This window comes from Scheffersomyces xylosifermentans, assembly GCF_036884685.1.
Source record: "Scheffersomyces xylosifermentans strain CBS 12540 chromosome Unknown RJT20scaffold_3, whole genome shotgun sequence".
Taxonomy (NCBI): domain Eukaryota; kingdom Fungi; phylum Ascomycota; class Pichiomycetes; order Serinales; family Debaryomycetaceae; genus Scheffersomyces; species Scheffersomyces xylosifermentans.
The window spans coordinates 1852095-1874456 of NW_027042941.1; the positions used below are offsets into that span (position 1 = coordinate 1852095).

Here is a 22362-nt window from a genome sequence, read left to right on the forward strand (position 1 = left end):
AAAAGAAAGTCTTCTTTAACTCAGCTTCAGTTTGGCTGTGCTAGACATTTGCGATCTCGTGACGAGTTTACTAGATCTCCCGCTCGCTTTGTAGGTCTCTATATGCCATTCTTTCCGTGGTTAGTAGTTAGTATTTTTTTTGGTTCCAGAGCCAAGAGCTGCTTAAGCGATGAGTTACACCAAGAACCGTCGAGACCGGGATTCTCATCTCTAACAAATGGCTATATCCATTTTGACAAAGTCATTATTAAGCAACTCGCTTCTCGGGAAGTTACTCGTCGTCACCCTACTGACGTCTCCTCCATATTGTACCTCCATAAAAAGCCCTGTTTCTCTCCACTAACTGCAATCTGCACTATCATACGACTGAGTCATCTGCGGTATCCCATTTCCGAGCTCGATCCCCCAACATTTCTATATAATCACGTGACAGATTAGACTTCCGACGTTCGCTCACCGCTTCCCGTTACCGTCATAGTATCCCGGACTTTTATTATACTGCGGCTCGGGCGCATATTACACGGCCTTTTCTCACCAAAATTTACAATTTCCTCATCTCGTCGGTGAAATATCTATATCACGTGACTACTAAGCCTCGGAACTCCCACTGACTCACAATTTCCGAATTTCCAAATTTTTCATTTCCAAATTCTCGTCGGTGTAAAAGTATATAATGACTTTGGAGGGTTCTTTTTAGTCAGAGTTGGATATTTTGTTGATCTAATAGTTGGTAATAACGTTAAAAACATCATTGACAACTTTTTTGTGGCGGAAAGTGATCCAAAGTATCGAATACACGAGTATATCTTGTCTATTAGCTAATTTTTCAAAGTCATAATGTGTGGTATCTTTGCTGCCTATAAACAGCCAGAAGTCGAGGCCTTCAAGGCCAAAGCTCTTCAATATTCCAAGAGAATTAGACACAGAGGCCCAGATTGGTCTGGTAACATTATCCAAAACCTGACAATCTTGTGCCACGAGAGATTGGCCATTGTTGGTTTGGACTCCGGTGCCCAACCAATCATCTCTGAAGACGGTAACTACACCTTGGCGGTCAACGGTGAGATCTACAACCATATTAAGTTGAGAGACGAACTCAAGGAATACAAGTACAAGTCTTTGTCGGACTGTGAGCCTATCATTCCACTTTTCGAGAAATACGACGTCGACGCTCCAAAGCACTTGGACGGTATGTTCGCTTGGGTGTTGTATGACAAGAAGAAGGACAGAATCGTTGCTGCCAGAGACCCAATTGGTATCACCACATTGTACATGGGTAAGAGCTCCAAATCGCCAGAAACAAGATACTTTGCTTCCGAGCTTAAGTGTTTAATCGACGAGTGTGACGAGGTCTTTGCTTTCCCTCCAGGACACATTTACGACTCCAACACTGATGAAATCACCAGATACTTCACCCCAACATGGTGGGATGGATCTAAGATTCCACAAAAGAACGTGGATCTCAAAGAGGTTAGAGAAACTTTGGAATTGGCCGTCAGAAAGAGACTTATGGCTGAAGTTCCATACGGTGTTTTGCTTTCTGGTGGTTTGGACTCTTCGTTAATCGCTGCTATTGCTTCCAGAGAAACCAAGAAGGCTGCTGCTTCTATTTCTCAACATAAAGAGGGTTTGGACGCCAACAAAGAATTGTCCGGTGTCGATGAGAAGGGTTCTTTACACTCTTCTGGTTTCACTTCATTGCATTCTTTCGCCATTGGTTTGCCAGGTGCTCCAGATTTGATTGCCGCAGAGAAGGTCGCCCACTTCATTGGAACTATCCATCACTCGCACACTTTCACCATCGAGGAAGGTCTTGATGCCCTTGACGATGTCATCTACCACTTGGAAACCTACGATGTCACCACCATTAGAGCTTCCACCCCAATGTACTTGCTTTCTAGAAAGATTAAGGCTCAAGGTGTTAAGATGGTCTTATCTGGTGAAGGTTCCGATGAGATCTTTGGTGGTTACTTGTACTTTGCCAACGCTCCTAGTGCTGCTGATTTCCATTCCGAATGTGTCCAAAGAGTTAAGAACTTGCATTACGCTGATTGCTTGAGAGCTAACAAGTCTACCATGGCTTGGGGATTGGAGGCCAGAGTTCCATTCTTGGATAAGGAGTTCTTGGAGGTTTGTATGAACATTAACCCAGAGGACAAGTTGATAAAACAAAAGGAAGGTAAGATCGAGAAGTATATCCTTAGAAAGGCATTTGACACATCTGATGACCCAACTGCTGAGCCATACTTGCCACAAGAGATCTTGTGGAGACAAAAGGAGCAATTCTCCGATGGTGTCGGTTACTCCTGGATTGACGGCTTAAAGGAACACGCTGAGAACGCTGTTTCTGACGAAGAATTCGCTAAGCCAAAGGCCGAATGGGGTGACGATATCCCAACTACCAAGGAAGCTTACTGGTACAGATGCAAGTTCGACCGTATGTTCAAGAACTCTAAGGCCGCCGCCACTACTGTCATGAGATGGATTCCAAAGGCTGAGTGGGGATGTCATGAGGACCCTTCAGGTAGATACGCCGCTACTCACGACCACAAGGTTAGCCTTGAGTAGAGGAGTGGCACTTGTTTATAGATTTCTACATAAAGTATCAAAACGATAAAACGAAAACCAAGTCAAGGAGACGGTAAGAAGGTGTTAAATTACGTTAATATATATCATTATTTAATCGACAGCCTGAAGGTGTAATTATTGTAGTATATCTTGCACGGGTGAAATATTATACTGAAGTGTAGTGAAAAATGGCTGCAAAATTTTACCAGAAGTATGAGATATGAAATTTTATGGTTATTCAAGGAGAGTGAAACCAATGAATGTATAAATAATAACACACTAGATTAACAAAGTCAAACGTAGACAAGCAAAGTTCAACCCTACATATTCAATATACTTCTTGGAATACTAGATATAATAATTATTATTGGTCTTCACCGTTCAGTCATGAAATCTTCGCTTGCTATTAAAAGGATACTACCCTTAAAAGTCCTTCAAGAAAGTCTTGACCTCTTCGCTGTCTCTGTTGAACCAGTTGGTGTTGATCTTGATGTTGTCCAAAGACTGCTTGTAGGATCTCTCAAAGCCGTGGACATCCTTACCACTGAAGAATTCCTCAATCTTATTGTATGCCTCTTGTGACTGGTAGTTACCCAAAGTCAACTTGATGAATCTATCCAAGACAACCATGTTGGTAGACATTAACTTGTACAATTCGGCGTAGTTGTCGAGGAAGAACTGGAGGAACTTTTCCTTGGTATGGAAGTTCTTAGACAATGAGACACCCAAGAAATGAGAGTCCATAGTTGGGATGACTTCTGGGTTTGTCAATAAACTAATAAGCTTTGTTGCAAGCTGATCGTTGTGAACGTGTCCCAATGCGCCTAATGCAAGCTCTCTGGAGTCCAATGAGGTTGGGTTAGTGACTTCCTTCAAAATAGCTTCAAATTGAGCTTCTGTGAAAGAAGGAGATGAGGCAATCGTACCAAAAACGAAGGACTTGAGGGAAGGATGGATAGCAGTACCTTCTAACCACTTGTCAAACAACTCGGTGGCATATTCAGTAACTTCTGGAATAGAAAGCAAACCAGCTTGGACCAAGATTTCCGATCTGAGTTTAACCTTCAAGAAATCCACAGTATCAATGCTGGTAGGATCCTTCTTTAATTCTTCAATTAATTGTATAGCTCTCTTCTCATAAACAGCTTTCAAGAAACCGTTTAAGTTAGCAGTGTCATCCGCGCCCTCGAATGTAATAGCAAACTGTTCCAAACGTTTACCTAATTCCCACCAGACGACGTAGTCATCACCCAACTCAGGAACGATAGATTGGATCAACTTTAAAAGAGTGAGAGTGGAGTTGTTACCAGAAATAGCAATGGCTGCTGTATCAGCAATTAAACCGACTTTGTCTCTGGCTGACATTCTGTTGAAGTGAGGAAGAATGTTAGTCTCCAATACTTTAGCAGAATAGTTGACTCTGTAGACACCAGAAGTATCCTTATTCAACTTAAAGAAATCTTTCTCTAATGGGAAGTTATCAATGATCAAGGTCTCAGATTCAAAGGAGTCCACCGATATTTCACGTAAAGACGTGGAGTCGGTAGTGATATTAAGTGGAATCCACCAGTTAGTTTCGTTCTCTTCTTCGGTGAGATCTCCAGAATTCAAGAATCTGGATTGGTTGAGAACCAAGCTTTTGGAAGTTTCTTCAATGTCCACACTAACTACAGGGAAACCGACTTTCTTAATCCATGAGTCCATCAACAGGTCGATAGGCTTACCACTAACCTCTCCAATAGCAGACCAAAGATCGTGAGATGTAGCATTACCAAACTTGTTACGGTTCAAGTAAGTGGCTACACCCTTGAGGAATACCTCCTTACCTAAATAATTTGAGATCATTAGAATAGTAGAAGCACCCTTGAGGTAAGAAATGGCGTCGAAAACCTGATCGATATCCAAGGCATCAATTACAGGAACTTCAATAGGGTGAGAGTTACGCAAACCGTCCAAATTAAGGGCTTGTTGTAATGATTCCGAGACGAAACCAGAGAAAATATCCCATTCTGGATACAAGAAGTCAACAGCTGCAAAACCGACCCAGGTAGCAAAACCCTCGTTAAGCCATAACTCATCCCACCATTTCATGGTGACCAAGTTACCAAACCATTGATGTGCCAACTCGTGAGCAACGACATAAGCGACCTTTTGCTTGTAAGATGGGTCTGATTTAGTTTCAGAGTAGAGCAAAGCGGTCGATCTATAAGTAATTAAACCCCAGTTTTCCATAGCATTATGGGAGAACGAATGCACTGCGATCAAGTCCAACTTTGGCAATGGATATTGGATCTCAAAGATTTTGGAGAAGTAATCAACGATCTTAGGAGTGATTTCCGAAGCCAATTTAGCATCTTCCAAGTAGCCCTTGGTGGTGTAAATACGAACAGGTAAAGGTTTTCCGTCTTGATATTTGTCTTCGGTGAAAGATTCGATGTACTCAAACTCACCACAAGCCCAAGCCAACAAGTAGGTTGACATAATCGGGGTTTCTTGGAATTGAACGATCTTGACATTGGAATCTTCGCTGCTTGTTGATGTGCTCTCTACAGGGGTATTACCCAAAGCCGTCCAGTTTTCTGGAACAGCGATGTTTACCTTGAACGTTGCTTTCAACGAAGGCTCATCCAAGCACGGGAAGGCTCTTCTAGCATCAGTAGCCTCGAATTGAGACGATAACATGAACTTCTCCTCGCCATTTTCGGTGTAAGCCGACTTGTAGAAACCAGCCATGTTAGTCTGGATAATACCATCGTAGACAAGAGTGACTAATAACGAGGCACCAGACGAAGACTTGAGAGTTTGGTCGAATTTGACGATGAAGAACTCCTTTTCTTTGAATTCCGTTACTTCTTTAATGCTGACGGAGCTTGTTGTTCCATCTTTAGCCTTCAATTCCACGGTGATTCCTTCTTTTGTAACAGTCAAGTCACGGTAGTTCAAGTGTAACTCCGAAGTATCCTCGACGATTTGTAAGTCGATGACCACCTTTCCTTTGAAGGTTTCTTTAGCGACGTCGATGGCTGAGACCGAAAGGTCATAGTGAACCGGCTTCAAATGGGTTGGCAAAGCTTCGTAGTATGGTTTGGATGTTGGTTCCAAGGTAACAGCACACATTTTGGTGGTGTTGTGTCTTCGAAATGGTGATGAAGTTGTTGTAGTAAATGAAGTTGTTGTGGTGGTGTCTTCCTATGGCGACTTTGTATCTAATGTAAGTGTATTTCGCCAAAGAAATATGAAACAGACAATCAAAGACAATCAAAGACGACGATATAAAACAGATCAACAGATCAAATTAACAAAATAGCTGCAAATACCACTAACGAAGGTACTTTAACTTCTTTCTAACGAGATGGATATCACGTAATGGCTACTTCTTTCCACGCCAATTGAGGTGTATAAACTCTACAGATTGCTCCTATTAACAAAGAATATTAACAAAGAAAAACTATAATACTATAGATATTCTGGAAATACTCACAATGCTTCCGAAATACAAATACTTAAACAAAGTGTTGGTACCAAACTGTTCAGCGGCTAAGGAGAAACTCTACGGCAGTTAAGTTCAAAATTAATCCGGAAACCGTAACTGGAATTCGTCGATGCTTACGGAAGAAACGAGGTACTTTGTTGTATTACAAATAACCCACCAGACGAATGAAGTGTATGAAAAATGTCTAAGAAACGATTTGAAAGAAAGAACAAAGAACTGGAAAGTGGTATAAATTTAATAAAAAATGTCCCAGTTGAAAAGGAAGTAATGAAAAATACCGAACCCCGAAGCGAAGCGAAGCAAAGCACAGTGGCATGGCTAAAGGAGAGAAGGACGAGGAAGAGGAAGAGGAAGAGGAAGAGGAACAGGAAGAGGAAGATGTCGTCGTCATTGTCGTTGTCGTCGAGGTTGTCGTTGTGGTTCATCGGTAGATGCTACCATATCGAGAAGACACAGCAGGGCCGTAGAGGGAGAGGGAAGGGAGTGGCAGTGGGGGAGAGGGAGATGGTACGGCGTTAGAGAGTGGTGGCGAGAGGTAGTAGAAGAGGTAAGAAACAGAGTGAAACAGTGGAGTTCGTGGGTAGTAGTTTAGTATATATACATTGAATGGGATGGGAATTATGAAACATGAAATATGAAATATGGGAATGGAGAGTTATTTACGGAATGTAATAGAATACAGAGAGTCACTGGAAATAAAATCCTTCTTATCTTCGTGGCCCCGAGAACGGTTATAAGAGTTGGACGGCTTTGTTACAAGACAATACCATTCCCCTACTGGAAAGAAAGCCATACGAAGCATTCAAATGAAAGAAATGAACTAAAAATGGAAGATGATGCCTGTTCGGAGAAGTATAAGAAGAACCCGAAAGGTCTTCGACGAGATGCGATCCTTCTGGGTAAGAAGAAGCGACATGGACGTTGGTGAATGGAGAGAAGGACAAATGCATCCGAGAAGTTACTGAGTAGAATAGGATTGATGTTAATATCATAATTGGTTAAGAACTGTAGATTGAAACCAGGGGTTTCGTAGGGACAATTTTCTTGAAATTTGACTGTAAGAGAAGGTATAATTGTTTAAGTGAAGAGGAAGACGGCTAAAAAAAAGTAGAAGGGATTGTCAAATAGCTTTCTAGGGATAATTAGTAGTCCTGTCAATTGAACACATCTGAAGGTTATGTATATTTATAATTGTGTGAAACGTTAACCTTCAACTTTTGCATCCTTTCCAGTAACAGTTGCAAAATTTCATATAAGGAAATACGGATTTCGTAATTTAAACTTTTTTAGAATAATGGGGGAAAACGGATAGCATGAGAATAGAAGTGGATAAATAATATATTTACTCCTTACCTATTCAAAGCTACTACTAAAAGTGATTTAAAATTACATTCACCTCTTCGTTTGATATCCCAGGGATTAATATACTCCTAAGCGTTCTTGAATAGCTGAGTATCTTGGATATCTTGTACCAACGTTTTTACGGCTCTGCTTTGTACGAAGAAGTGCCACCATCGTATTCTTTGACTACTCTCCAAGAATCAGAAAAAAAGACTCCTTTTTAGCGTCAATCACCTTCAACTCCCCCTTTCTATCCCAAGAAAAACCCCGAGGGGGATTTCTTAACAATGGCAGAGAAGTTTTAGTGGCTTCTTTTAGTGGTGGCTTTTGTTAGTCCAAGGCTACTTTTTCAATGGGGTTCCTGAAGGAGCCAAGAAGATAAGATGCTGATTTGGATCCGGGCCGTTTCTTTTTGCAGCCATCTTTCTTTTGAAATTTACCAGTCTTTCACCTCACACTGGCTCGGTCCTCTCAACCCAACTTCCACTCGATATTCACCATCCCATCTTTCATTCACCACTGTGTATTACGATAACTATAACTATAACCATCCTTCTATTCATCCTTCCAACTTAGCTTGATCGGCTATCGGCTCCAAAATCACAAGCCGTTAGCCGACACTCTTGCATATCTTGCATATAACAATAAGAATGCTATAATTAGCCATGTATTGCATACAGGAGCTTCGTTTAACCCTATTTGATAACCGATTTATCGGATGGAGCGGGTGACTTCGATTGAACGGCACCTGGTTCTTGAAGTGTGAAGGTGTGCCAGGGTGGCGAGTGGCTCCAGGAGTAGAAAAGATCGGGATTCTTCGAGAAAACATCTAAAAAAGAGAACGAAAAAGAAAGAATCATCCAGGTACTCTCTCTCTCTAAAATTATTTCACCAGTAGGACTCTCATTATATACATAAATTTACTGATGAATTGTATTACGCACTTCTTTATTATTCTCTTTCACCGAATTTCGCCTCCCCACCTCCACCATTAGACTCACCCAGATTACTCTACCACCCTCTACCACCAACTCTACCACCCCCATCTAATCAACATAAACCTCTCCCTCGTACTTCACAACAGCTCCACACAAGTCACGTGATCACTCACTCACCCTAACCCCTTTTTTCTCCCCGTGCACGACTCCTCGTCACTATTTATTTTTTAAGTATGTAAGGTTGCTGTAAAAGAATGATTGTTGTTCTTCTTCTTCTTTAGTCTAGATATAGCCAAGAATTGCAATTGAAGTAGTAGAAAAGGTCTCCAAATGGTTCTGTGGGCTTATACTAAGGTTGCTGCGTTGGCAGCATTTGCCGCCGTGGCCAACGCCGGTGCTAACCCGTTTCCTCCGACCATTGCTAAGTACAATGACTCTGGAGCAGTGTGTTCTTTCTTAAAGGCTTCGCCAAAAGACCAGGCTTCGATCAGCTTGTATATCGACAACTTCGAGAACGTCGGAGATACGAAATTGAAGGAATTGACGTTCCCGGTGCTTATTCTCAAGTATACCGATATCGTTAACTTCACCAACCTCCTTCCAGCAGAGGTATACAATGAAATGTACTCGGAAAAGGACATAGGGAAAATCCAGGCCTACGATGGATTGGTGAATTTCGAAACAAACAAGTTCGATCTTAAATTGTACAAGGATTACAAGGAAATCGACGATAAGGTGATCTTTAACGATTACATTGCCCTCGACACTCCCGACCACAAAGATTCTTCCCATGTGGATATCAATTTCAAGGTTGACAGATCGGGGCTTTACTGTGTATACATAGCTCCCCCAACGACATTGGGATTACTGGAACTTACTGTTCCAATCACATTCAAGAATCCATATGGAACTCTTCCGTATGTTTTGTACGTTCAATACACTCAGCAGAAATGGTTGGTAATTATAGGATTAGCTATTTTCGCCTACTTGTTCAACTACATTTTGCGTTTCAAAGTTGGTGATGATTTCAGCAATTTGAACTCGATTTCATTGATCTCACGGACCGTGGTATTCTATGTTCTCATCCCTTATATCATCTTGGCAGCCACTCTTGCAATAATAGGATTCTTCGAGAATAGATATGTATCAAGCAGATTTTGGGACACGCTATATGACTTGCACACGTCAGCACTTGTCATTTTCACTATCGTGCTCAATTTCTTTATTTGCTTGTTTGCAATGGGCTATGGTGTAGTATATTACCACCGTGGAAACTCCAGGAACTATAGGATGATTCCCAAGCGCTTATTCTTAAAGGCGAAGATATTATTGTATGTGAATCTCGCTGCAGCTATTTTATTAAGATTGTTTGCTCTTGTGGACACTAAGAAGGCTAGCACCTTAGACTTTGCTTCCACTGGGAGTGAAATGCCCCACATTAGCACTGACAGCAAATTACTCACGATTATTTTTGCAGCCGTTGCTTCCATTACTGGTATCATGCCATTTATTTGGTTCATCGTATCGTTAGTCTATTACTTTAAGACGAAGAAGGTGATAAATACTTTCCCTCCATCTACAGACACAGAGGCACCAGGATCCAATTCGAATGAGAAGACATTAACTGCATTTAGACGTTCTATTCTCGTTATCTTCGTATTGCCTATTGCCACAATGTTGGTTATTTTTCCGATCTACTTTCACAGAGTGTACAAAATGATGCAAGGAAGCATGCCAGACCACATACCTAAAGAAAGAGAGACCCTCGAGTTAATGATATTGCAAGTGCATATTGCTGAGAGCATATGGCTTGATACGAAGAACTGGTTGTTGTTATTCTGGGCCCATTACCTTAACTTCTTCATTTTAGTCATCCTCATTTACTTTATCTGGATCAAGGAGAACAATGGTTTAATTGTGGATCCAAATGCCAACGATCCAATCGAATACGCAGATGTAGCACAGTATGAGATCAGTGACGATGAGGGTGAAGCCACAGACGATAGTCCTAGATAAGCATAAGATTCTTTTAGAGCAAAAAGAGAGTTGGATACTCTCAGGGAGATTTTATAACGGATAACAACAATGCAAACACTTAATCCGTTGAACATAAGTTGGCCATACATTAGTTGAGTTTTATAAGTCGTGCAATTACGGAGAACCTATAAGGTGTGCAAATAGATTATTAGAGTCATGCGTTTCGATCGATTTGAAGATACTTTAAACTCGTTTTTTGCAGCACTTTAATGATCCAATGACACTAGCGCTTAATGACATTGACATCAACAATGAACGTATTCTTAGATAATCGTATATTGGATATCTGCACGCAGGTATCAGTTTTTAATAAGTCCTATTTCTATATAATTTTCGGTCATTGTTTCTACAATCTAACTATTGATTCAATTGGGTCACCTACTTCAGTATATCGAACTTGACACTGATTGCTATTTGTTTCCCATTGTAGTAGTACACTTGGCTCTTATTTGACCATTGGACTATTGTACAATTCATAGTATACACTGTAAGCTAGTGGAACTTTTCAGGTGTCATTGTCTACAAACTTCTTCGGTTAATTTCTACGTTTGTCGCCTCTTGGCTTAAAACCCTTTCTGTTATTGTTTCTTCTCTTTCCGTTGAATCTCTTCTTGAATCCATTGCCCAAGCTTCTGTCAACAAGACCGATTTCTTTGGCTAAAGCGGTACCGGCCTCCACACCAAACTTCTCTACACGGACAAGGTCCTTTTTAGCGGCTTCGGCTCCGGCTTCATCTCCAAACTTTTGGGCTCTCAGTATCTTCTTGGTCAAGAGGTCAACAGCCAATTGCTTTCTCTCTTCGGCGGTCAACACCTTTGGAGGTTCCTCTTCTTTCTCGGCCGGTTGGCTTTCAGCCAGAACAGGCTCTTCTTGTGGTTTCACTTCCTCGGAAGCAGCATTTTCGGAAGGAGCAGTCTCTGTTGTTTCAGCGGCTGTTGGAGCAGCTTCTTCTGCGACTGGAGCAGCTTCGGCAGGTTGTTCTTCGGCGACTGGAGCAGCAGAGTCGTTCTCGACCAAACGGGCCACCAAATCAGCCTTCTTTCCGTCGGTGGATAAGCCTCTTCCCTTCAACAACTCCTTCAACTGAGGAACTGTATTGGAATTGTAGTCGGACATGGTGTATATGAGTGGTATTTCAGGGTAGATATGTTCGAGAATGCTGTAATAACAACACAGTTACGTCAATCGAAGGGCTGTTGAAATTGTTGATTTTTCATTACCGGGAAGGTATGTTCTGGGAATTACTGGAGTTGTGGAGGGTGTGCGTAAATGTGGGACTGGAAATTAGAGGACCAGGTTGGGGGTGGTAGATACGAAGTGTTTATTGTAGAGAGAGATTTAGGAAGATAGTGACATTTTTTTGAAGGTTTCCTTTGTATGTTGTCTAAGGAGTTTGTCATTGCTCATTATCAAATTAAAGAAGCTGGGGAGAGGGCGGCGGTGGGAGTCTCTCGCAACGTGTTGATTGTTAGCGAGAGCACAGCAGGGAGAGAGGGTGTTACAGCGAGAGGCCAATAAACAGAGATCATCCAACCAGAGAGAGATTTCTACATTCCATTCAAGAGAAGAAATATCTATATCAAGGGTTGGAAGTCCATGGAGCATTGTAGTTGTCTATCCAATTCTTGTTGTATATGCCGTTCTTGTTGTTTATACCGTTCTACCATTGCACTTGACTATACCATTACCATTCTACTTCTTTCTCCACACTCTTCTCTATCCCATTCTTCTTGTCTATACCACTATTCTTCTCTATCCATTATGACTCTTCTTTTATCTCCCATTACGATTCTTCTTCTCTAACCATTACCCCCTTTCTTTCTCTTTCCCACTCTTCTTACCTATGCTATTATCACGGAACTTCTCTTTTCTATTCTACTTCTTCTACCATTCTACTTCTCTCTCCCACTCTTTAACACCTCCACCTCTCTCTCCCACCTCTCTTATCCTAACATGACACCATTACACTTTTGCAGCACAGCTCCCACATAGAAAATAACCCTCTACTTAGATAATATACGCATCACCGCATTGGCTGTGAAATCGTTTGTTATACCGACGCCACAGTTTGCTTTGGGAATAGTTGCAAAAAAAGAAGAGTATAAGAAGGTTGGTGGGTAGTGGTGGATGGTAGAGTGGTGGAATGGTACAAGAAAGGTAGGGTGTGGGAGTAATAGGATTGGTGTAATGGTTGAATGGTTGAATGGTAGAATTGTACAATGATATAATGTCTAATTGTTGAATAATAGAATAGAACTATTCCAGAATTGTACAACCGTAGAATGGAATAATTCTACATTCCTATAATATGAATTATGTATATGGACAATTCTACAATGATACAATCCAATAATGGTATAATGGTATAATGGTATAATCGTATAATGGTATTATAGGATAATTACTTCATTGAATCCTGAATAAATCTGTATTTCCAGCTGTCATATCTTCTCATACAATCTCTTATGTACTTATCTCCCCCATTTATACCACACTGATCTTGATATCCAACACTAGTAGCAATACCAACACCGACAAATTGATCACAGCCAAGATTGCTATCGACATCCTGGTGGCTGGAAAGTAATTCAGAATCAAGAGCTGTTGCACCTCGAAGTACCGTATGGCTCCGAATGTAGTAGCAAGAATGCCCATAAGAATACAAATGGCACCAATGGGCCGACTTAAATCGTGGATTAACCTGACTCTCTTGTCTGCTATGTTATACTCAATTCCATCCTTCTCCACGTCGAAGTTGGACTTTTCTTCCAACCGGAAGAACTGAAGAAAGGCCACTCCAAAAGTGACGAAAGTCATTGCCGTTCGAATCCACGAAAGAAACGTTCTTTCATTGGCCATCTAGACATTGGGACTGTTAGTAGCAACTACGAATGAATGATAACTACTCTATTTAGTATTCTCTTTGTACTTACGTGGTCTCTTGCAACGGAGCCTTCGTTCTCTAGCCGTACTGATAACTTGAAAAAGTCTCGAAGTAACTCCGTATAGGCTTGTTGTTTAGCCCTGGGGTTTTCTTCCAATTGGTTATCCAGAGGTTCCTTATCTTGCTGAGATAAGTTTATTTCCTCCAAGGGAAGAGCCTCCCTCGAGGGTTCAGCCTTTTTACTCTTATCCAGGGGGTCTCCATCTTCTTCCAAATCGGCCCGACGAACCTCCAGTGGAGACCGTGAGACTTCGATGGTTAGAGGACCCCGCAGAAAAGGAAGACTGGTAACATCTACCGATCTGCTTCGACTCCGAAGAGTAGAAGCATCCAATTCCCTTACCCTGTCCATACTTCTACAGTGGAGGTAAAGAAACTGATTTAAACCAGGTGAAAACCATGCAAATTGAAATTTCTGGGGTCTTCTTTATTAGTGCGTATAAGAAACCGTTCGGCAGGAGGTATGAAGATAGAGATGATGAGATCGAGAGGCCCCGGATGAAGAGATGACGAGATAATATGGGGGTTTAGACGAGCTTTGGTGCCAATTCAGAAGTTTTCGGATGAAGAATTTCTATTAAAGTACAAGTAGTATAAATCAATAGCTAGTATACATAAACAATACAAGAAATGAAGTGGAATATACTCTTCTTTGGAAAGGTATAGATTATATGGTAGCAAGTGAAAATATCACCATTGGAAGCAGCTGCAAAAAGTTGAAAAGTTGAAAAAGGTTATGCTGCAAAAGTCAATGCCATGGGGTTCAATGCCATATGGGTTCATTAGCAAATATGCTGGGAGACAATTCACCGTTCATTAGCAGTATGCTGGGAGACAGTTCACCGTTCATTAGCAAATATTCTAGGAGATAGCCAGAGGACTGGAACAAAGACGGGATTTAGAACATATCCTCGTCTTCTTCGTCGTCTCTTCCACTCATGAACATCAAAGTGTCACCGTTATCAATCTTCTGCCAAACACCAAGAAGAATGTACTCGTAGATACAGTCGTCGAACTGCTGGATAGTATAACCCTTGGCAATTATTCTTTCCCGCAAATCGGCCAATGGCAAGCTCTTGGAGACCTTGGAACCGTCTCCCAATGCGACACTTTGGATGATGTTGTAGATTTTGGTGGTAGCACTGTTGTCTTCTCTGAGTCTGTCGTCTTCGGTGTAAAGAGAAGATTTGGATACTTGGATCAATCTGAGAGCCTCGTCTACATCGTCAAATGTGACGTGATCATCGAATCTGAGTCTTGCAGACGCTTGGGACAATCTTAAGATACCCAAGAGGGTTCTTGGAGTGATATGAGCGAATTTCTTGACAGAGCCTTCATTTCTATGGGACTCCTTTCTCATGTTGATGTACATCTGAACGACGTAGTCTCCCACGTCCTTAGGAACCGTTGGCCTGAAAGTTCTGGCACGACTAATGAACTCTCTGATGGTGTTAGCGTCGAGTGGCTCAAAGTCCATTTCTGGTTGTTTGTTATGCATGTGGACATACGCTACGTGAGCAGCCAAACGCTCGTCGTTCTCTCTCGAAGGCTGGTCCAAGATCAAGTACATGATATCGAAACGAGACAACAATGCTGCTGGTAAGTTGATATTCTCGTGAGGAGACAACCGAGGGTTGTATCTACCGTAAAGAGGGTTGGCTGCTGCCAAGATCGAGGTTCTGGCGTTCAAAGTGGTGGTGATACCAGCCTTGGAGATGGAGATGGTCTGTTGTTCCATGACTTCGTGGATAGCGGTTCTGTCGCTTTCGTCCATTTTGTCAAACTCATCGATACAACAGATACCGTTATCAGCCAACACAAGGGCACCACCTTCTAATACCATCTCGTCGGTGATGGGATCTCTCATCACAGCAGCAGTAAGACCAACACCAGAAGAACCACGACCGGTGGTATACACGGAACGAGGAGCAATCTTGCCAATGGCCTTAAGTAATTGGGACTTGGCCACACCGGGATCTCCCATAAGACAAACATTGATATCTCCTCTGATCTTAAGCCCATCTCCGATCTCTTTGGTTACACCTCCACACAAGAGAAGCAATAAGATCTTCTTGATGTCTACGTGGCCATAGATCTCTGGAGCAATGGATCTGGCCAACTTGTTGTAGACATCACCGGAAGCAAGCAATTGCTGGATCTTTTCTTGGGCTTGAGCCGAGATTTCAGAAGCATCGTATTGTTTCTTGTGTTGTCTGACATGCTGAGCCTCCAAGTAGGTTTCTGTGAGCAAGCCAACCTTCAAGGCACGGAATCCAGTGTATGGAGAAGGCATGAAAATCCCCGAAACATCGACAGTATCACCTGGATTCATGGATCTGACCAAATCTCCATTGACATTGATGGTTAAACTACGAGGAATGTGACCAACGGGTACCTGGTTGGACATCTCCTGGATCTTGACTTCCTGGAAGCTGCTGAACTTGGAAGCTCTTGTGGACATGAAAAGCTGGCCCTTATTGTTATCGTTCTTACAATTAGGAGCAGTACACTCGGAAAGAGGAGTAAACACCTTGGAATTGACTTCCTGGAAGATCTCGAATCCGCACTTGTCACAGGTATAAGCATTGACAACGACAGAAGGCTTGACATCGGAAACTCTGGTGACAATACCTCTTACGGTGATGTAATGGCCAACATGTGCACCTTTTATCTCTCTAACGGACAAAGACTTGTGGTTTGCCGGAGGAGTGAAGTAAACACAGTAACGACGGGTTAAACGGGACGGAAACAAGTAGTCTGCCGGGGCAATTTGGTCCTCGTTGTTGTTATTAAGCAATTCTCCATCATGTTGTAAGCCATTACGAAGATGGTTGAATTCGTCGTTATTCTCTTGTTGTAGACGGATATTTCTGAGTTTACGTTGGTGTAAAATGACGTCGAGAACGTCGTCTTTGTAGCTGATATCCTTGGTAGGCTCAGGCATGATTTCGTCAATGACATCGCTGAAAAGCTCGAGATATCTATGAGTATTGTTGAGAACATTACCAATAAACTCTTGATTTGAGCCTTGAGATGTCAGATAATTGGAGAGCCAACGCTTGAGATCGTCAAGATCGATGTTAATGGTGGTCTGCTCTCTATTGGCGACCTTCTTGAGTATGGCCAAGTACTTTGTGGCATTGGAAGTGGCCGTTTCGAAGTCATCCACATCGATATCAGTAGAAGATTCCTTGTAAGAAGTAAGGAAATCCTTAATAATGGTCTTGTACTCGGAGTAATTGACCTTCATTTGGATCGAAGGCAAGACTGTGGTGGTGGACATAGCTGGCGGTGTGTTCTAGGGTGTTTTTGTAGTTTATTTTAGTGAAAAATCTTGGGATAAGATGGTTAGAATCTGTATAGAGCTCGTTATATGCTGTTGAGATGAGAGTTCTTAGTGGTGAGATTATCTCGGGAACGAGGTGGAATTTCGGAGATTTGAAAGAACGGTCGTGAATACAGCAACCAGGTTGATCAGAACTGAGTTTTTTGTGAGTTTTGGTCTGTTTTAATACCCTAAAGTATCGGGTTTCTTAGACTGTTCTGGTTTGTTATAACCAATTTCTATGGGAAACACGGTATAAATCGTAGGTATAACGCAATACAATTGTACGAAAAATCCACTTTTTAAGACGCAAAAAGTTGGAAAATGATCGTAGAGACGCTGGGAACCGGGCTAGAACAGTTGGAACCGGTGAAAATGGGATGTTGATGGTAAAACTATGATTAAACCGTGTTGATCCAAAAAGATTTCATAAAAAAACCGATTTTTCATCACCACTTTTTGGGTAGCGCTGAGGTTGCGCGGAAGGAGCTGAACGCGTGTCATTATTTCTCCTAAATAGGAAATGGGAAATTGGGGAGTGTGTGTGGGAGGCATGTACATGGTGATTTTGTGTGTAGGATTTTATTGTAAGATCCATGACGCAATGGGTGTTGGGCATGATTATGTAAAGTATGGGTTTCTCTCTGTACAGATCACTATCACACTGTCTTTCTCTTTTTTCTCTACTCGTTTAGTTAGTTAGGAATGAAGATAGTTAATTAAGGAACCACCCTTTTAAAAAATGATCTATCTCTCTCTAATTGTATTTTAGGTATGGTTTATTATCATTACGTTTAAAGATAAACATATTAAATTTATGGTAATTAAAGTATCTATAGAGGTGCAATTAATTCTATGGCTTCAAAATCAAAAGCATGAAATAGAGATAACGTAGTTCCCAAAGAAATTATCACTGTATCACCAATATTGAAAAATAAAGCTGATTACGTGTATATGATATTAACCTTTGACATTTGCTACAAAATGTATTAGTAGTAGTAAATTCTATGTGCTAGTAAATGCGGTGTGCTCATATCTTGGAGAGTATCTTGTTCGTAAGTAACATCTCGAATACTTAGTATATCAAAAGTATACGCCTTAAGAGAAAGGTCGGATGTCGTTATTCACAAATTCGTTTCCGGAAATCAACTGGCAAAAAAGAGTGGTATTCACAAGAACGACTGCCAAGTGACATTGGAATGACAATTGACTATTTTTAACCAAGTATCATTTTACGATTTCTTGTGTCATTTAACATTAAATAAAAAACGACACACCCCGACAGATGTAAACAAGATGACATCACACCAACATGTCACAGACTCACAAGACTCACAAGTAAAATACCTTGCAATCTGCATATCTAATAATAACTCTAAAATATTTATCTACATAATATCAATATTTTCAGTGACTCAATAATATCAACAAAGGGCTAAGAATAGGAACATAATAAATTGAAATGATGGTAGCAATTTTCGCAGTCATCTGAAACTGAATTGAAATTACGTTTACAACCACCTTCTGCTAAATAACTAACTATTTCTGTATTATATCACGCTGATAATGATGAAATAGCACTTCCCCCTCGCCCCAATTTCAGTGTAACATCGTGACTTGACTTATTCCAAGCATTCCGCAAACGCTAAATTCAAGTTACCCAACAATGCTAATGTTGAATCCAACTCCAATCACCCGTACAAACCAATTTCAAAAGCAATAGCACCATAAACCTTCATTGTCTTTGTTTATACGATAAGCATATGATAAATTACGTCATTTCTACGATTGAAGATCGAAACTGCAAAAGTTGGCATAAAATTGCTTTCGCATTTCTGTAACCGCCGGTTTACCCTTTGTCGTATTTTCTGGTAGTCTCGCTGTCCGTCTACACTCGCACCTCTCTAAATCCAATAGTTCTCAATTGTTTGCCACATGCTTCCCAAAAGAAACCGTACTAGCCAGCCCGTCTGCAGGCAGTTCTGGTAGTTGCGTCCTCTATATTATATGCACCAAACGCAACATTCTCTACAAATCAATATAACGAAATTTGCAACTATTATAATACAAATGCCTATAGAATTGAACAAAATTTAATAAGAGAAAGCCCTTATCACAGAAGGGGCGAACCAACAGAGTAGCCATAGCACGGCTCACAAACTCGTTGGAAAATGGGGCGAAACATACTTCTATATAAAAAGAGAAAGTCAACTCCCAAGAATTGAATATGGTGCTGATGACAATCACCACCTAACCACGTAACGATACTATGACAGAACATACCTTCGACAAACCACAAAAAAACCTATGAATTGACGTCAATTCAATAAACTAAAATAAATACCAATGACCAGCATAAACATTCTCTCTGAAACAACGAAACGAATTAGACGTTGTTTCCCTATACTTTTGCAAAATCGGCTTTGAGATCGCATGAACTCATGTCATACGCTCATCAAATCAACTAATGCAAAAGCAGCAGATCTCTCTTCGTCGTTAAGATCTCCAGCAGCACTGACATCAATGTTTGTTCTGGTTCTCGATCTCGATCTGGAACGGCTTCCTCCATTGGCAGCTGCACTGTTGGCAACCGTAGAGGCACCCTGATGACGTCTGTGATGAGATTGATGATGCTTACGAGGAACATTCTTTTTGCGTAAATTAGGAGACGTAGACGTCAACCCATTGCTCTGTTGCATACGTAGATTCTCTGCTCCCACGGACCTCCAATCTTCTTCGTCAGTGTCACTTCCGTTGTGAGATCCATGAGAAGTGCTATGAGTCATGTTGGTATAATTATTGCTTCCATTATGGTTTAGCACAGAAGGCGTCGATTTGGCAGCATAGTTTGAAATATCATATGGTCTATGCAGCTGAGGAGGTGTTTGCTGCATCTGAAGTGTCTGTGCAACCGAAGCCACTGTTACTGTTGGCTGCAAATTGGCACTTCCTTTTGGTAATGACTGGGACATGGTTGCTGAAAGAGTAGATCTAATATGACTCTCATTGAAAGATGACTTCCTACGCCCACTCTGGGCATTGAGGTTGTTGGCATTGTTGATCACAAACTCTTCAGGACTAATGGTGTCAATGTAGTTGCTGCTATTCCAAGAATTCACTGGGGAGCTACCGAATTGAGGAGGCAGCTGGATAGCAGCAATCGTTGGTGGTGAGTTGATCAGAGCCTGGGAATTCTTGGCCGAGGAAAGGATGTAGTTATCCAAATTATCTAATGAGTTGAGTCTTGATCTATTGAATAACTGATGTCTGTAAGCTTGTGGTTTTGAGATAGACGAAGCAGGGTTCGAGCTAGAACTCTTCCTTCTGCTATTCGTGGTATTGGCACTGTTCAAGCTATTGCTATTAGCACCACTCATGCTATTACTTCTCAAGCCACTAATATCCGTAGGTGGTGGACTGATTTTAATTGGAACTCTCTTTGCAAACTTAATAGGTGGAGATGTCTTGAACTTGCTTATTTTGCTCACATTACCACTTGGACTGAGTAGACCATCAAGCCCATTGAATCCAGTTTGGCTGGTTATTGACTCGTCTTGATCAAATGGGAACACAACTCCGCTTTCTTCTTCTTCCTCTTCTTCTTCACTGGAACTCAAATCTGGAGATTCAATGGAATCTTCATCGTCTTGTTCCATGTTATCAGACAAGCCCTCGTCCTCGTCATCTTCTGAGTCGCTTGCAATTGCTGTCGATGATCTTTGAGCCGGTTCCACGGGTAATTCGACATTATGAAGGTTCTTGGAATTGTTGGTAATAGACTCACGACGAGGTTTTTGAGCAGGGCGTTGTTGTTTCTTGGACCATCCTAATTTCAAGTTGGTCTGGTTACGTAAATCGTTGACATTGATGAGTCCAGAAGGTTTCTTATCGCTGTCACCATTTCCAGAGGCACTGTGGCCATCTGTGCCCAATGAATTAATGGTATTACTTGTTGTCGTGGACTCGGTACCTTCTGTAACGATGAAATCCGAGTCAACTTTCCGTACAGCCCATTGACCCCATCCGATCTTCTCAAAAACAACATTATTGGTGGGATCCTTTTGTTCCATGGCTGCCATGATAAGTCTACGTTGTTTGGAAAGCGACAATAAGTCGAAAGAAGGTACTTCCACAGCCAAATGGGAGGTTATGTGACGAATTGGAAGCGGACCTTTACGTATAAGCAAGTTCGCGAGTCTTGTGGGTGTTATTTTGGATGCTACTTGAATTCCCTCGGGCGAAGATGTCAGAAGAAGTTTCTTTGAAGAAGGAGCCGATTTGTGGCCCGTTGAAGGAGAATTCTCCGGTGAATGGTGGGAGATTGAAGGCGACGTCGAAGGCATTTTGAATAGACGATGTGTTTGACGATGTGTGTTTCTGTATGTATATGTTCAAATATACAATGGAAATGACTTCTTTAATGCTGAAGTTCAATCTCTGGTCTTGTTTCAATGATAGTTGAAAAATGTGAAAAATTTGGCTATTTGAAACAACAAAGATACCTTATCGAAGCCGTTTTTGCGGGTTATCACTAGGAGACTCTTGCGACGATAATGAGTTAAGCGTTGACTGGTTCTTGGCGTTGAAACGGTGAATCCAGTTTGAGTTTCCTCTAAATAACAATCTCTTGAAAACCAATTAGTCTTTCTGTTATCTTACTAATGGCAATGAAAAGTGCACTTTACCGTAGTATACTAAGCCCACCAGAAACGCTATTGAAACAAGAACTTCTGGGAAGCTCCGGGTATGGCTTGGGATGACTGTTTCAGTCGAGATTTGGCAATTTTCACCGATTTCACTGGAAAAAGTGTAACCAATTGAAGTGTGAAATATCAAAAACTTGCGGTTTTCACCTAACGAGATAACGAATTGTTAACAGAAACACCGGTTTAATGACAAGAAAAAACGGCTTTTCAACGGTTCCGTTCAAGTTATTTTACGCTGTCTGGTGATGTCTTTTGGAGTCTCTAACCCGAGCTGGCACCGAGTTTTTCACCTTGAAACAACAATCTCAGACACTCAATAGAACTATCACTGCTAATAAAACCAGTGTTAATTATAACAATATAAGACTAATTGTGACTCACTGGGTCAGTCAGAGGTGGTTAAACGGGGGATTTTTTCACGGAAAAAAAGCTGGTTTCGATCCTAGACTCTGGCACAACAAGGAGGCACTTTCACGGCGGTTCAACGGTGGTTTTCTATCAACTATAACACCGTTAAACCAAAGAAACAATAGTTTATATCAACCACTAATTGGTTGAAATAATTCACACCCACAGTATTAGGACGCCTGTATAGGGAATGAAATATTCCTAATCCGGATTTGGGAGTGGTTTGGGGTCCACCTGTCGGTGAAATGAAATTTCTGGATTCTGGATTACTGGCGAGGGCAGTTGTGAGCGACGCGTTTACTGCCAGAGGGGGGGGGGTACTCAGTGCAGTGTGTGGTGGAGTTTGATGGTGGTGGAATTGATGTTAGTAGTGGTAATGGTGTCGAGGTGTAGTTTGATGGTAGTAGTACTGGCACTGGAGATACAATTAATTGATAAAAATGATAAGAGTTACAGCTTATACGATATATACGGCAAACTCAGAGATTTATTAAGAAAAACGATGGTGAAATCTCTGACCAGTTTAGACGGATACAATTTTGCTAAAATGACGGCTTGAACACAAAAATTACCCTAAGATCATCCGCTGGCTCTACATTCT

At 41.4% G+C, this 22362-nt stretch overlaps 6 protein-coding genes across 6 annotated transcripts; 2 read left to right on the forward strand and 4 right to left on the reverse strand. All coding sequences in view use genetic code 12, as the record gives it.

The window, feature by feature from the left end:
* The first annotated feature begins 671 nt into the window (after positions 1–671).
* ASN1 (asparagine synthase (glutamine-hydrolyzing) 2) lies at positions 672–2683 on the forward strand. The gene has a single exon (XM_064917012.1). It carries the CDS (start codon positions 838–840, stop codon positions 2566–2568), a length of 1731 nt encoding a protein of 576 aa, XP_064775346.1. The 5' UTR covers positions 672–837; the 3' UTR covers positions 2569–2683.
* RJT20DRAFT_38370 (M1 family metallopeptidase) lies at positions 2526–5963 on the reverse strand. Its single transcript, XM_064919945.1, has one exon. The coding sequence runs from the start codon at positions 5683–5685 to the stop codon at positions 2992–2994; it is 2694 nt and encodes an 897-aa protein (XP_064775347.1). The 5' UTR covers positions 5686–5963; the 3' UTR covers positions 2526–2991.
* A 2601-nt stretch (positions 5964–8564) lies between these two features.
* Positions 8565–10483, forward strand: RJT20DRAFT_38345 (uncharacterized protein). The gene has a single exon (XM_064919943.1). It carries the CDS (start codon positions 8671–8673, stop codon positions 10354–10356), a length of 1686 nt encoding a protein of 561 aa, XP_064775348.1. The 5' UTR covers positions 8565–8670; the 3' UTR covers positions 10357–10483.
* Positions 10484–10845: 362 nt separating this feature from the next.
* Positions 10846–11605, reverse strand: RJT20DRAFT_38343 (uncharacterized protein). The gene has a single exon (XM_064919942.1). The coding sequence runs from the start codon at positions 11492–11494 to the stop codon at positions 10913–10915; it is 582 nt and encodes a 193-aa protein (XP_064775349.1). The 5' UTR covers positions 11495–11605; the 3' UTR covers positions 10846–10912.
* Positions 11606–13947: 2342 nt separating this feature from the next.
* CDC47 (DNA replication licensing factor MCM7) lies at positions 13948–16802 on the reverse strand. Its single transcript, XM_064919947.1, has one exon. The coding sequence runs from the start codon at positions 16603–16605 to the stop codon at positions 14221–14223; it is 2385 nt and encodes a 794-aa protein (XP_064775350.1). The 5' UTR covers positions 16606–16802; the 3' UTR covers positions 13948–14220.
* Positions 16803–18676: 1874 nt separating this feature from the next.
* Positions 18677–20990, reverse strand: STB3 (Stb3p; the record flags this gene model as incomplete). The annotated part of the gene is made up of 4 exons (XM_064915854.1): positions 18677–19191; positions 19330–20148; positions 20197–20559; positions 20611–20990. 4 exons carry the CDS (start codon positions 20988–20990, stop codon positions 19092–19094), a joined length of 1662 nt encoding a protein of 553 aa, XP_064775351.1. The 3' UTR covers positions 18677–19091.
* Positions 20991–22362: the final 1372 nt, after the last annotated feature.